Below are 15,745 nucleotides of genomic sequence, written 5' to 3'. Positions count from 1 at the left end.
GAAACAGAAGAAATACGACTTTATTGCTATTTATTACTGGAATGTTCTCTGTTTGGCTACACTCCTGAGATCTCTCTGATCATCCATACCAGACTTGAAGCCTTTAGGAGAATGATGCCCAGAGCCTTGGCTTGTAAGGGCATTTTGCATGTTAATGAGCCCTCTGGTGCCAAGTTCCTGAACTGCAGATACTGCAAGACACAACAAACCTCTAATGAAGTGAAAGGCAGAAGTAAAGCGCAAGATTTTGAGGGTGTTTGGGACCCCACGAAGGACCATCACTGAGCAGCTGTGAAGGAACCAACCAGTCGAGGTGCCTGTCCCTGGAGGCTGGTGAAGCACAAACTTGGAGACACTGGTTGCAGGTGGTAAAGGCAAGGTGGAGGTGGCTCTGATGCCGTGTAAGCCCTTGGGGTTTGTTTACCAGCAGAATGGCCGAGCCCTGATCCCCAGGGCCTGGGAAAGAAGATTCGTTCTCTCAAATGGTTCTCAAGGCTCTGCCTGTGGTCAGGGTGAGCGCACTTGTGTTTTGGGGGGTGGCTTTGGTGCCAAGTGCTGTTGCTTTAACCACAAGGCTATGGCTTTCTGAGGATGTGGCAATGTCTGTGAGGTCCCCACAACCCCTTCAGCTTCTTTCATGGACCTGAGAACGGTCCTCAATCACCTAAGATGTCCCAGTCCCAAACTTGCTTGAATCCTCAATTTGGATCCATCCGCCAGCACTGAAATGCACGTGCTCCTTCTTCTGCTGCTCTAAAATAAAAATAAAAAAATCAATCTATTCCACATTAGCATGCCCAGCCCAAGCTCTTCAGGTCTTCTTCCTGCCTTTACCACACTGCTACGCATACACCACTCTCTTGCTGTGCTCCCATGTGTTTCACAAACCCTTCACTCTTCTCCTGCAGGAATGGGCCATCACTCCGGGAGGTTCGTGCATCATTTTTGAAGCATTTTAACATGATTATCCCCAGAAGGCCCACTGGCTTTATATGTCAAGAAATGGGATGCCAGAAGCCAAGGGAAGGATGGTTTGGGCACTGTTGTGGGATCTGGGAAATGGAAGTGTGCTCCCACCTCCCCAACACCCTGCCCTCCCCAGTGAGGGGTATGAGAAACTGCCAACAAGGCCTGGACTCATGGTCGTGACAAGTATCTTATGTCTAACTGCAGGCAGTGTTGTCCTGCCAGCTCAGGATTTAAGCTTCCAGCCCAGGAGGTATTTAAAAGCCATGTGGACGTGGCGCTTCAGGATATGGTTTAGTGGTGGACTTGGCAGTGTTAGATTTATGGTTGGACTTGGTGATCTTAAGGGTCTTTTCCAACCTAAATGATTCGATGATTTTATGATTTGAGTCAAAACTATTTGAATTCACACTACCTCCAGCTTCCCTCTGAGGCTGGCTGTTGTGTGGCACAACTGTCCTGGCTCTCTGGGCAGGCTGGGCAATGGTGTGATGCCTGCATTGGAAGTTTTCCCCTTCCAGGGGTAAAAGACCTTCGATGAGAGAAGGTTGCAGAGATTTGGGTTGCAGAGGTTTGAAGTAGTCCTTTCAAAACCTGAGCAGGCTGAGCTTGGGAGCCAAGGGAAAAGAGAGAAGCTTCAACCATGTTTTTGAATGAATGGTACCATCACTACTATCAGTAACAGGGAACTCCCTATTCTTGGTGATGATGATGATGAACTAAAGCTCTTTAATTTCATTCCCAACAGTCATTCTTACTTCTTAAAACAGCTACTACATTTCAGGAGTTAGCCTCTTGCATGAAGTTCTTAGTGCTTTTTCTCTCACTTCTACCTTTTTTATCATTTCAAGAGTACACCGCTCAGACAGAATTGCCCCTAAATCATCCCTCTTCCATATCTTTTCTCCCTTTTTTCTGCTGTGAGAGGCAGCTGGAATAGAGGAGTTCTTTCTTTTTCAGCCCAAGGTGGCCAAGGAACAGATCCCAGCTTAGTGCAAAGGCGCAAAGGCACAAAGGCAGCCAGAAGCTTTATGTGCTGTACACTGATACAACACCGTTACCTGCATTTCCAGTCTCTGAAGTCCTAACTGTGTCAAATGAAACTACATTCCCTGGAAACTACATTTCCCTGGGAAACAGCGTCCAGTCCTTGACTCTCCCCATGACTGAGAAGTTTCTCCCTTTACTGAGCATCTTTCCAAGTCCAACCTTACACCTTGGTTTTTACCTATCTACTTATACAGTAGATGCAGGCCATAAAACCCTATCCTGGACACAAGAATATTGTGGGGGATGATGCTGAAAGCCTTGATGACTTCCAGGTAAAAGAGCATCTCTGCTCTCCCTGCATCCAGCAATCCTGTCCTTTCATCACAGAAAGCAAAGACGATGGCGAGAGACAAGCTCCCCTGGGTAAATCCAGTCGCCTTCTCTTTCAGACACCCAGAAATGGGATTCAAGTGGACATGGTCTGGTGCACAGCGTTTAGATAACCTGCTCATCCATTGGCCATATTTGAAAAGCGCATGCAAGGTGTGAGTGCTGCCAGTTGTCAGGGAGTAGGCACAGTCTTCATGACCTTTGAAAGATGCTGGAGAGTGGCCTCGCTGTGCCATTGGCCTGCTCACTCAGCTCCCTGCCATGCTGCCCCTCCTGTCCCATACACTGGGAAACATTTGCTCAAGTGATCCCTGACTTCGTTTCCCATCGGCTGCTGGTTGATCTCCTCCAGAGTCCTGCCCTGAGTCACAGAGGCCTGGGAGACCTTGCTGGGGAAGTCTGAGGCAAAGAGGACACCGAGAATCTCACATCTATCTACACCTGCTCTTCCTGAATTCAGCAGTGGCCACACAGGATCTTTGTTTTTCCCTTTAACTGTTCCTGAAACAGAAAACACTCCTTATGCTGCCCTTGAACTGCCTTTCAAGTGACTGACTGAGTTTCGACCTGGACCCTTGTGGAGCTTGGAGGATGCTGTCCTTGAAGAGCAGCTGTCCTGAGCTCTGCCACCATGTCACAGCTCTGTCTGCTCAGGAACAGCTCCAGCTCCTCCTGCCTGTGCCCCTGGCTGAGGGCACTGCTGCACATTTGGGCTGAAGCACTGCAGCTGTGCAACCAGGCAAGCTCTGACTTGCTGTAAGGAATCCTGGTACCAAGGGTCCAAGACCCTGTGGGTGCAAAGGCTTTTCATCAGAGCAGAGACATGGCATGGGCAAAAGAGAGCTGCATGTCTTTCTAACCCCAGGTCTAAAGACCCAGAATGAAATGTTTGTTTCATTTAACTGAGGATAAGTTCCCAGCTTGAAGAAATTAGATCTTTCCTTGTCACCTTCTTGTTTGTCCTGCCTAATGATGGGACAAAAAGAAGGGGATTCTCATGTCAAAGTCTTTTCTTGATAGCAGAAATTAGTGTCTCTCTGCAGCGGAGGGAGGGAACATCAGAGATGAGTTCAGCCTGTTTCCCAGAAGGTTCCCCTGGAGCCCCAGGGACACCTGGAGGGAGCCCAGAGGGGCAGAGAAAGTGGTGCCTTGGGCTGGGCCTCTGCTGCTGAGCTGGGCTGGGCTCCTGGGATGGAGGGAGCTCCTGGCAAGTGGGCAGCGCTGCAGAGAGACAGCTCTGCCCAGGAGCAGCTCCTCTGCAAAGCGCAGCAGGGCTGAGGGCACTGCCTGCAAGTGCTGAGAGGAGAGGAGTGAGGCAGAGAGACTGTAAGGCAGTGTGGAGTGGGAGGATGGTGAGAGCTCACTGCATGGGAGAGATCTTCACAGCCCTCTACATGGTAAGTCTCTGCTTGCAGGACAATGTAACTGGTGTTCCTGGAGGGATATCCAAAGGCTGCTACATCCCACAGCCCACAGGATTTTCTGGAGGATTCTCACAGTTTCTGTAATGTAGAGGAGGACATGCTGCAGAGGAGGACTTCCCTGTGCACCATCAGAAGGATAGGGCATGATGGCTCCCTTCTTCTGGAGTTTTGAAGATCGGTGCACACTTGTGGGTGCCCAGGGCTGTCCTTCAGAGCAGGGTCCCTGCACACCAGGGGGCTGTGTGCTGGGGCAGGGTCTCTGCCAACTACAATGGTCAGCACTCAGCCTGCCCAGGGAGTTTTCCATGGCACTGTGGAGAAAAGCTGTGTGGAAGGAGGGATCCCAGGCAGGGCAGGATCCCTCTGCTGTCCAGAGGGTGCAGCGTGGGTCAGGGCTGCTCAGACTTCTACATCACCCAGAGGACATTTGCAGAGATTTTATTTTGATGATGGATGTCAAGGTAGGGGATTACCTGAAAGGGAAGAAGTGTCTGCTTTGAGTGGTGTCCTCTTGGTATGCAGGGTGGGCTGTGGGAGATGGGAATTTATTTCTCTGCTCTGGAGTAGGCAATGACACCCCAGTTCTCATTAGGATTTTCTGAGCTGCTCCTTAGCCCCTGCAAACAAAGAGATGCCCCTGGGCAGTGCCCTGCTGCCAGGAGGTGCCTGCAGGGCAGAGCTGAGCACACAGCAGGTGGGATGGGCTCTGTGAGCATGGAGAGGGAGGAGACGTGGGCACAGATGAACAGGTCGTGGCCCAGAATATCTGCAGGCAGGAGAGCCATGGGCAGGAAGGAAGGGAGACCTGCTCCCAGCAATGCTGTGGGAGTGGGGATTCAGGCAGCTCCCTGGCATCCCTGCAGTGCAGATGCTTTCCTGGGAGCAGCCCCCTGGTCTCCTCACTCACACAGCAGAGCCTCTGCCCTTAATGGCATGGAGACTTGGCCATGAGTTGCCTTCCCATCAGCCTGACCACAAAACGGGAGAAAAACTCAGTGTCTGACTGTGTCTGAGGGGTTTGGAGATCTGCACTTGGAAAGTGAATTCCTCGCTTCCAATTGTGTCCTCTTTCATTTGGGGGGAACACCCGAGTGCGATAGTCCTCCAGCTGGAAGAGCTGCCAGCACAGGGCAGCTGAGAGCAGGGCTGATGGACAGAGCGGCTGTCCTCACTCTGCACTAAGGGACAGTCCCTGTGCCCAGTCTCAGCACCCACAAGGTTTTCCTTGCAGTGCAGCAGAAATGCCAGGCATTGCTGCATTCAAACCACTCCTCAGCTGTGCTGGGGCAACCAGAGCAGAAGGCACAACCCAAACTCCCCACAGCTCTGCTCTGCAGTCAGGTGAATTGGAAGCCACAATGCTGAAAAGCTCTTTGATATCATGAGTGGATTTAATCTGAGATCACCCCATGTTCCTATTTCCTTATTGCTGTAGGGCAGGACTGATGCCTGCAGAGCCCCCAGCAGAGCCTGCTGCTCCCTGGGGCACCCTCAGCCAGCACCAACCAGAGCTCTTTGGTGAGCTCTTTTGGTCTTCCTGAAAAGTGAAAGGCTGTTTGGGGGGATTCTGTAATAAATGGAACAGATTTTTCTGAAGGATGTACACCCTGACATTTCACTTCCTTTACCTCCTTGAACAGATCCCCATGCCCAGAAGAAGCAGATGTCCAACAGCAGCTCCATCATCCAGTTCTTCCTCCTGGCATTCGCAGACACACGGGAGCTGCAGCTCTTGCACTTCTGGCTCTTCCTGGCCATCTACCTGGCTGCCCTCCTGGGCAACGGCCTCATCATCACTGCCGTAGCCTGCGACCGCCACCTCCACACCCCTATGTACTTCTTCCTCCTCAACCTCTCTGTTCTTGACCTGGGATCCATCTCCAGCACTCTCCTCAAAGCCATGGCCAATTCCCTCTGGGACTCCAGGGTCATCTCCTATGGGGGATGTGCTTCTCAAGTTTTTCTGTTTGTCTTTTTGATGTCAGCAGATTTCTATCTCCTCACCATCATGGCCTATGACCGCTATGTTGCCATCTGCAAACCCCTGCACTACGGAACTCTTTTGAGCAGCAGAGCTTGTGTCCACATGGCAGCAGCTGCCTGGGGCAGTGGGTTTCTCCATGCTGTGCTGCACACGGCCAATACATTTTCCCTCCCCCTCTGCCAAGGCAATGCTGTGGACCAGTTCTTCTGTGAAATCCCCCACATCCTCAAGCTCTCCTGCTCACACTCCTACCTCAGGGAAGCTGGCCTTATTATGCTTAGTTTTTCTTTAGCTTTTGGGTGTTTTGTTTTCATTGTGCTTTCCTATGTGCAGATCTTCAGGGCTGTGCTGAGGATGCCCTCACAGCAGGGACGCCATAAAGCCTTTTCCACGTGCCTCCCTCACCTGGCCATGCTCTCCTTGTTCATCATCACTGCCACATTTGCCTACCTGAAGCCCCCCTCCATCTCCTCCCCATCCCTGGATCTGGTGGTGGCAGTGCTGTACTCGGTGGTGCCTCCAGCAGTGAACCCCCTCATCTACAGCATGAGGAACCAGGAGCTCAAGGATGCCTTATGGAAACTGCTCCAATGGGTGCTGTTTCACTGACAATAACCCGCCTCCCCTCCTCTGCACATTGCCCAGAGTTTATCTTAGGCCATGACTCTGCTTTTTTCTCTTTTCATAATTCTACTTTGAGATAATTTTCTGGGTTTATACTCCGTCTGTGCAGGTTTGATCTTCTTGTGACTGACCCTTGCACAACACTGTGTCACATTTGCCCTGTCAGATAGCAGCTCTTCAGTAAAAGGGGATCTCCTGGGTGCTGGGCCTGAAGGCTGGGCTCTTTCTCCAAAGTTGCTTCCAAGAATATGTCCAAGGAATTGGTCTTTTAAAGTTTCTCTTCTCCTTGTATTATCAGTAGTTTGGGGGATAAGATCATGGTAATGTTGGGTTCCATTGGATCAAATGTTCTCCTTTTAAAAGCTCTCTTCTTGGTGTTTAATGACAGTGGAGATGGTCCATGAGCTCCCCATTATCTCCTCAGGTTGTTTCATGTATGACAGGACAGATGGCTGGGGCTGTGGGGTGAGTACCCAGAGCTCTGCAGGGCCCTGCGTTGGGCAGTGCTGCGGAGCCAGCCCAGGCTGGGCTGCTCTGCTGGGCTGGGCTGGGCTGGGGAGAGGGCAGGGGAGGTGGGGAGAGGTGGGGAGGGGCTGGGCTGGGCTGGAAAGAGCCCAGGAGAGAAAAAGGCCAGTGCAGAGCTAAGGTGTGTGAGTGTGCAGGGCAGGGGCAGCCAGCACTCCCAGTGCAGAGCCAGGTGTCATGGTGAAGGAAGCAAGGCATCAAAGGTACAGAAGAGAGGGTCCTGGCCTGTGCCATATTTCCAGGACACCCTGGGGAAGCTGCCCCAGGAAATTTGTCCCAGACAAGTCCCACCCACCGGCCATTTCCATCTCTGGCCATACACCCCATCCCTGAGGAGGGACCTTTGCTGCATGGTCACTGACATCGTCCTCTGGGGCTCCGTGATACCCTGCTCCACCACCATTACTAATAAAAAGGAAACAAGTTTCCTGCTGACAGCCGTTTCACACCAAGTCCCACAGCTATTGCAACAGCTGGACTCTCAGCCAAGCCTCTTCTCAGACAGCTCCAGCTCAGTCATGTGCTTGTCTCGAACAATTTTTAAACACTCCTTTGAGATTGTCAATTAAAAGAGATTCTGATAGAGAGAAAGCATAGCAAAAATATTCAAGACCGTTTCCCCACCCCACTCCTTCTTCCCAGGCTCAAATTACTCCATTGCTCCCAATTCTTCTACCCACCCCAACCCCAAGAGGAGCAGGGGGGATGGTGAATGGGGGTTATGGCCAGCACAGAACATCTCTGCCACTCCTTCCTCCTCACACTTCTCCCCTGCTCCACAGGATCCCACTGTGTTCACCGTCAAGGCTATGTGTTGTTCATTTCTTTCCGTCTTACTTTTTCTCCTTCACACTCACAGAATGACAGAGATGTTGAGATTGGAAGGCACCTCTGGAGTTCATCAAGTGCAACTCCCCAGCTGAGACATGGTCAGCTAGAGCAGGTTGCTCAGGACCTTGTCTAGGAGGGTTTGGAATACCTCCATGGATGGAGGCTCCTCAGCCTCTCTGGGCAACCTGTTCCAGTGTTTGACCACCCTCACCATGAAACAGTGTTTTCTTGGGTTCAGATGGAATGTCATGTGTTTTTATCTGTGTCCATCAGCCCTTGCCTTGTCAGTGGGAACAACTGAGAAGAGTTTGGCTCCCTTGTCTTCATTCCTTCCCATCAGGTATTCATGCACATTCATAATACCCCCCAAGCAATGTTTTCTCCTGGAAAATTAGTGAAAAAAATAGGCTTTTACTTGTTTTTCTCTGGAGCGCTCAGTAGAGGATAGACATGGAGCTGTTGGAGTGGTCTAGGGAGGGCCACAAAAATGATCAGAGGGAAGGAACACCTCTGCTGTGAGGAAAGGCTGAGAGAGTTGGGGTTGTTCAGCCTGGGGAAGCAAAGGCTCTGGGAAGGCCTTATTGGTGCCTTCCGGTAATTAAAGGGGGCTTAGAAGCAAGATGGGGACAGACTTTTTAGTAGGGCCTGTAGTGATAGGACAAGGGGTAATGGTTTCAAACTAAAAGAGGGGAGATTGAGACCAGATATAAGGAAGAACTTTTTTATGATGAGGGCAGTGAAACACTGGCACAGGTTGCCCAGAGAGGTGGTAGATGCCCCATCCCTGGAACCATTCAAGGTCAGGTTGGACGGGGCTCTGAGCAACCCAATCTAGTTGAAGATGGCCCTGCTCACTGCAGAAGGCTTGGACTAGATGACCTTTAACGGTCCCTTCTAACCCAAACCATTCTATGATTCTATGATAGGTAAGTATGGTGCTGGGATATCTTAGGTGACTGAGGAGCATTAGCTTTGAAAGCAGCTGGATGTGTTGCTTGGGGATTCACAGCTTTGGCAAATCCCCACAAAACCACAGCTTTGTGTTAGAAGCAAAAGGCAGGGAGCACAAAGAGACATTTGTAAAGCCTAGGTACACAGTGAGGTGGGGTATCTGGGGGGTGGCCAAAGTCTGCAGGAGAACTGCTGCAGGCATGGGACAGCATGGGAGAGCCCATGGTGGTGGGGATGACTGAGGGCCTTGGTGGGGCTGGGACTTCCCCAGCACAACCAAGGTCTCTCTCCTCTCAGCTATCAATATTGTCACTGCCACCAAGAGCCACGAGGGGACACCATTTCCTTACAGCCCCATGGCCTTGGTGCCTCCTCATCCCCCCACAGAGTCCAGGCAGTCCTAGGGTTGTCCTGCACACGTCATCGCACACCCCCATATCACACTGCTCCATCAAGAGCCCTGAGCAACACAAGAGGAAAAGGATCTCCCTTCCCAGGTGCCAGGGGTCAGAGCTTGCCCATCCTTCTGGATGAAACCCATCAAGGGCTGACGTGGCAGCAGAGCCACCTGCACATTGCCTTGGTCACCTGGAACCAGTGCTGACCTCTTGCCAGTTTAAGGCAGCCCCCAGGGAGGGGTACCTCCACCCGTGCTTCCCTTCATGGCTTCATCTGTGATGGCCCTCAGGGGGCCCACTGACACCCTCAGAGTCCTGGAGATTTGAATCACATTTTAAAGGCTTCTTCAGCGGCTTGTTCAATCTCCTTTCGGTAGCTGCAGTTCAGGAACTTGGCAGCAGAGGGCTCATGGAAATGCAGGTACCCTAACATGCCATGGCGCTCTGCAGTTTTCTTTAATGCCTCCCTTCTTGTGTGGTTCATTAGAGAGAGTTCAGGAGTATAGTCTAAATGAGAAAATGTCAAAAAGAAATAACATTTTGAAAAGATTTGTGCATTTTCATTATTTTTCTGCTTACAGAATAAACAATATAGACAATCTCCAAGTCATATTGATCCCGAGGGTCGCATGGTGAAGTATGAACATTCAGGAAAAGCAAGACGCTTTCTGTCAGACACTCTAGAGACACTCTTCATCCCACCCACCCCACCCCAACCTGCCATTTCTCTCACCGGTCACCTGAAACTCACATCACTCATGTTCAAATCGAAGCTTTTCCCACTCAGGCTGGAGCTGAATATCTCAGCCTCCATTTCCTTCTGCTTTCCTTGGAGAAGTGGCTGCACAGACACACAGCATTTCTCTTAGTGTAACAAGAACAAAAACAAAAAAAGGAAGAGTCGTTCAGTGAAGAATAAAAAACATTCCTCAGCTGCCCATCAAGTCCACATTGCCTCCACTAAATCCCACTTGTACTTTTGAGGGGAAAATCTTCAGTGAGATTAGCAGGAAAGGACAGAGAGAAAGGCAATGAAGGCATTGGCTACAGAGACAGTCAGGAGACAGGAGCAGCAAGCTTTCAACTGCCTGAAGCTCCAAGCAGCACCTGGGTACTTGGGAGGGGTCTGAGGGAATGGAGAGTAATGGGAGGAGGAAAACCAGAGGGACACTCAAAAAGGCATCTGTGCAGACCGTCTGCTGGAGAAGATGACTTGAGAAATGGTCAGGACATGTAGGAATACCTAGAAGATTAGTGAGATTCAGTACACTCCATACTGGACAGAGCAGTGGTCAAGCAAGTGCCGGGAAGATCAAGGTTTCTTCTCCCGAGAGCAGTACACATCCTGGAGAGTTTCATGATGGCAGCACGGGAAAACATTCTCTCTCTCTGAAAAGTATTCAAACATTTCAGGCCAAGCTCAGCCTTGTCATGGTGAACAGGGACACCAAGCACCCAAGAGCCCATGTGCACAAAAGCTTTGCTGCATGACAGAGACATGCTGGAGTGGACGGCAGATGGCATTGTAAGAAAGACATGAGGTGCCCCAAAAGAGAGCAATGCCTGCAGTCCCCAAGGTCCGAGAGAAACAGGGCTGGGCTGGGCAGCCCTGGCAGGAGAGGCCATTGCTGCCTGTGGTGTCTCTGCAGCCCTGGAGGGCCTTTGGTGGAGAGAGGCACTGATCTTCTGGAAGGACAAGGTGCTGCTGAAAGCGTCCTTGGGTGTGGACATCCTGTGATCTAGGCACACTCTAAATTCACTGGGATCATTGAAGACTGTATCGTCAAGAGGGTGAATAAAGGATGGGGCAGAGGAGAACTAGAAGAAGATGAGAACACGGGCCCACAAGTGGAGAGCCCAGTGCAATGTGCTTCTTATTCGTGCAGTGCCTTGCATCTGCTGGATAGAGATGGGACAGGGCTGGCCTCACTGCAGGGGTGGCAATCAGTCACTTGCACACAAGCACCGAAGGAATCTGAGATGGCGCCTGGGGTGTCTGTCACGCACCTGCTCTGAGTGGACATGGCTTTCCTGCAGGTCCTGTGCTGTCCCTGCCAGCCACACGCAGTTTTGGTGGAGAGCCTTGGTGGTGCCCCGAGATGTTTCCCAGTCTCTCAGTACTGATCCATTATCGTGGACAACATCTGGCACCTCAGATGTCACCAGGTGTTTGTGTGTGAACTCCTGGTCTCCATCTCCATCAGTGACCATAGGACCACAGAAAAGGAGTGCAGGTGCCGATTTTTAGCAGACACCATGACTGAAGCAAGAGGAATCTCACCTCCTGTGGGCTTGTGGCAGGCACGGGAGGGAGCTGAGGTCCCTTCCAGCCCCAGGACTACAAATCCAGCATGAGATGCCTCCATTGACTCAGCTGATTGCCTTCTCTCAGCATGGGTAAATGAGATGCCTCCCTGCCAGTGCCCAGGTGTCCTATCTCATGATGGGCCAAGCAAGGGTGATTCTCAGACCTAACTGTGACTCTGAGAGGATAAAGGGCACTGCTGCAGAGAAACGTCTCTGCGGAGGTGAGACAGGCAGCATCGGTGATTCCTTCAGTCCCTTTCCAAGGAGGTTCCTGGAGAGCCCCAGGGACACCTGGAGGGAGCGCCGAGTGGGGTGGGGGGCAGAGCAAGTGACGTCTTGGGCAGGTCCTCTCCTCCAGGGCTGAGACAGGCTCCTGGGATAGAGGGAGCTCATGGGTAGCAGGCAGCAGTGCAGAGACACAGCTCTGCCAAGGAGCAACTCCTCTGCCAAGCGCTGCAGGGCTCTGGGCAAAGGAGTAGGGCAGAGAGAGATTAAAGGCAGCCTGGAGTGGGAGGAGAGAGGAGAGCTGCAAGGGAAGAAATCTTTCCAGCCCTTGTCACGGTGAGTCTCTTGGTGCAGGGCAATGCAGCTGCCGTTTCTGGAAGGGTCTCCTAAAGCTATCATAGACTACAGCCTATGGGATCTGTCAGGAGGCCTCCCAGCCCAGGGGCTGATGGTAGACAAAGGGGAAGGGGTGAAGGCAGGGTGTGCATCCAGAGCTGCCCAGGGCATTTCAGAGGGGACTTTTCCAGAGGAAGAGGCAGAGGATCCCTTGAAGGTAAAGAGCTTTCCTGAGGCTGTGCTTTCAGTTTCCTGCTGTTTCAGGAAAAAGAGGAAAGGCGCTGCTACCTTTGGAGAGGCAGACTGAGAGTCCTGAGCTGCTACACTGAGAGATCAGCAGGTCTGGTAGGAGCTGAGTAAACTGCTTCCATCCCCTCCTCTACCTCCAGAGAGCACCAGCATCACCTTTGCTGTCCTCATCAGGGTTTGTCTGACCTGCTCCTCACTGCCTGCAAACGGGGAGTACCTCTAGAGAGTGCCTGGAACGGGGAGGTTTCTTCAGGTCAGAGCTGAGCAGACAGGAGTTGGTGATGGGGTCTGTGATCCCTGACAGGGAAAACTTGGAGGGAGAAAACAGTTCCCAGCAGGGATAGCTCCAGGCTGCAAACACATGGGCAGAGTGTTGTAGGAAACTCCAACCCGCAATGTCATGGGAGGGAGACTTTGGAAAGCTCCCTGTCAGCCCCTCCAATGCAGACACCTTCCTCTGAGCAAGACCCCTGCTCTCGTCTCCCACCCAGCCCAGCCGCTGCCCTCAAGGCTGTGTGGTCCAGGGCAGGAGGTGCCTCCTCTGCAGCCAGAGCTCTGGCACAGCAGAGGGGCATCTCTCCTGACACGGGGCCACTTCCCTCTGCAGGGCAAAGGGGCTGAGAGCAACTGCCCTGGGCTTTTGCTAACTGGGAGGTGCTGTGCTCTGCTGGGTGAGGAGAAGGCTTTCCTGAGTGCCCGGCTGCCTCTCCTCTGCTTGCTTCCCTTAGGAGGAGAGTCACAGAGCTTTTCTTTGTTTCTCCACCTGCTTGTGCTGCTCTTCTTCCTGCTCGTGGGCTCCCTGGCAGTAACAGTGGTGGTGTGGGGCAAGGGGTGGGGGTGCTGAGTGCCTGCTCTGGCACTGACCTGGGGGACGCTGCCCTGGAGGTGTTTCCATGGGACCAAGGTGCCCAAGGACTCTCTTCATTTTCCAGGCTCGAGACACTGCACTCAGTGCTTGGTCAATGAGACACTGCTTCCCTTAGCAGACAGCACCTTAAGACACCTGATTGTGCTGGACAGGGAGTCCTGCGGGGCTGTGAGCATCCCTCCAGAACGGCACAGCTCTCCTGTAGGACCTTGGTGATGTCTGAGAGCGCTTGATCTACTCAAACAAAGCAGCATCCTTGTCCTGTGCTCTCCATCCTACTCTGCAGAGCTGTGCTGGAAAGGAGAGGTGTTTTGAAATCTGCGCCTTGAACAGGACCCCTCTGCTCCCAGGACAGTCCAGTGGCTTTTTCAGAGCAACCTCTGGGTGCAGTTGTCCTCCAGCTGGGAGCGGTGCAAGCACAGAGCAGCTGGGCACCAGGCTGATGGACAGAGCAGCCCTCCTGGATGGGAGCACTGACCCAAGTTTACACTGAGAGCAATTTTACCCTTTCCAAGAACATTTCCCAAGCGGGATGGGGGTGTCTGAATACTAAACCACAGCGTAACGAGACACATTTGCTGCACCTCATCTCCCACCTTCCTCTGTAGAAGAAAGCATCCTTCGGAGCTTTCACCCTGTGCTGTAGTGCAGCACAGGGAACTCCTCCCCAGGAACCCTCCCTCCAAACACACTGGGCTGTTGCTGCCTCCATGGGTCATTGCTGTAGGGCAGGGCTGACCCTCAAGGAGCCCCTGGGGAGAGGGCATGGCTCTGCACAGCACACTCAGCCAGCACAAACCAGAGCTGAAGCCCTGGAGCTGCATAACAGTCCCCCAGGAAAGAAAAGCTCCCTTAGGTATTTCACAATGAAGGAATCAAATTTTGCTCAGAGAAGCTTCTCTGAATTTTTCTGGTTTATCTCCTTTGGCAGTTTCCATGCCCAGAAGCAGCAGACGTCCAATGGCAGCTCCATGAACGAGTTCCTTCTCCTGGTATTCAGAGACACATGGAGGCTGCAGCTCCTGCACTTCTGGCTCTTCCTGGCCATCTACCTGGCTGCCCTCCTGGGCAATGGCATCATCATCACCACTGTAGCCTGCAACCACCGCCTCCACACCCCCATGTACTTCTTCCTCCTCAACCTCTCCATCCTCGACCTGGGCTGCATCTCCACCACTCTCCCCAAAGCCATGGCTAATTCCCTCTGGGACACCAGGGACATCTCCTACGCAGGATGTGCTGCCCAGGTCTTCTTTGTATTCTTCTTGTTTGGTGCAGAGTATTCTCTTCTCACCATCATGGCCTATGACTGCTACGTTGCCATCTGCAAACCCCTGCACTACGGGACCCTCCTGGGCAGCAGAGCTTGTGTCCACATGGCAGCAGCTGCCTGGGGCACTGGGTTTCTCCATGCTCTCTTGCACACTGCCAATACATTTTCACTACCACTCTGCCAAGGCAATGCTGTGGACCAATTCTTCTTTGAACCTCTGCAGGTCCTCAAACTTTCTAGCTCCGATGCCTACCTCAGGGAAGTTGGGCTTGTCATATTTAGCACCTTCTTTATTTTTGCTTGTTTTGTTTTCATTGTGGTGTCCTATGTGCAGACCTTCAGGGCCGTGCTGAGGATCCCCTCACAGCAGGGAAGGCTCAAAGCCTTTTCCACATGCCTCCCTCACCTGGCTGTGGTCTCCCTGTTAGTCAGCACTGCCACATTTGCCTACCTTAAGCCCCCTTCCATCTCCTCCCCATCCCTGGACTTGGTAACAGCAGTGCTGTACTCGGTGGTGCCTCCAGCAGTGAACCCCCTCATCTACAGCATGAGGAAGAAGGAAATCAAGGATGCCTTATCGCATCATATATTTCTTGGTTTTCTCTTTGTTTATTTTACGTCATATATTACTTCCACTGAAATAATACTATTATTACCCCTCTGCCAGTGTTTTCTGACGCAAAAGACCTCACATAGATATGGAGCCAGGCTCCCTGTCTAAGTAAACACAATAAAGAATCCAGCAGAAAATTCTTTGACTCTGCTTCCATCCCATACAACTCCTCTGGAGCTGGGGGTGCAGCCCCAGCATACAGCAGGGGTCAAGGAGCCACAAGCCCAGCTGCCACATGGAAGAGCAGGCACTCGTGGACGTCGGGGCTGCCCCTCGCTGCCTCAGTGGACAGATCCTTTCTGCCACCTTCATGTTGGGGCTGCTGCTTCCCTGGAGCCATGGCTGTGGACAACAGCAGGACCTGGTCTCTTCAGAGCAGCACTGCCAGCTCAGGGGCCTGTGGAGAGCGCGGGGTGGGAACAAAGACAAGTTGGCCAGGGGAAAGGGATGGCCAGGGAAAAGAGCAAGGGAGCATTTCTGTGCCTGCAGGGGGGAATCCATGAGAAAGAGAAACCTCTTTCTGCAGGCACCCACCTGGGGCACGCTGCTCTGTGCCCTGGCCAGGACTCTTGTGCTGGCCTGGGGAGGGGGACTGGCAATGATGGGGCATGGTCAGTCTGTGGCATCTCCTGGACCAGAGACCATGCTTCCTGCCGTTTCCCTAACCTCCATTTCCTCATGCCATGGTGAGCCTCCGGCCCTGGGGCTGATGGGGAGGCTGACCCTTCTCTGCTCCCTTCAGAGGGGCTGGGGCTGTGGGCTGTGGGGGGCACTGCTGTGGGGCTGGCCCA

At 52.5% G+C, this 15,745-nt stretch overlaps 1 protein-coding gene across 1 annotated transcript; it reads left to right on the top strand.

Annotated features, from left to right (window-relative positions):
- Positions 1-5,433: 5,433 nt before the first annotated feature.
- On the top strand, positions 5,434-6,363 carry LOC309603688 (olfactory receptor 14C36-like; the record flags this gene model as incomplete). The annotated part of the gene is made up of 1 exon (XM_082338624.1): positions 5,434-6,363. One exon carries the CDS (start codon positions 5,434-5,436, stop codon positions 6,361-6,363), a length of 930 nt encoding a protein of 309 aa, XP_082194750.1.
- Between the last annotated feature and the right edge of the window lie 9,382 nt (positions 6,364-15,745).

The sequence above is a fragment of the Platalea leucorodia genome, assembly GCF_965183815.1.
Source record: "Platalea leucorodia genome assembly, contig: HAP1_HAP1_SCAFFOLD_167, whole genome shotgun sequence".
Taxonomy (NCBI): domain Eukaryota; kingdom Metazoa; phylum Chordata; class Aves; order Pelecaniformes; family Threskiornithidae; genus Platalea; species Platalea leucorodia.
Note: the sequence above shows the minus strand (reverse complement) of the source record. Positions and strands in the feature narration are given on the sequence as shown.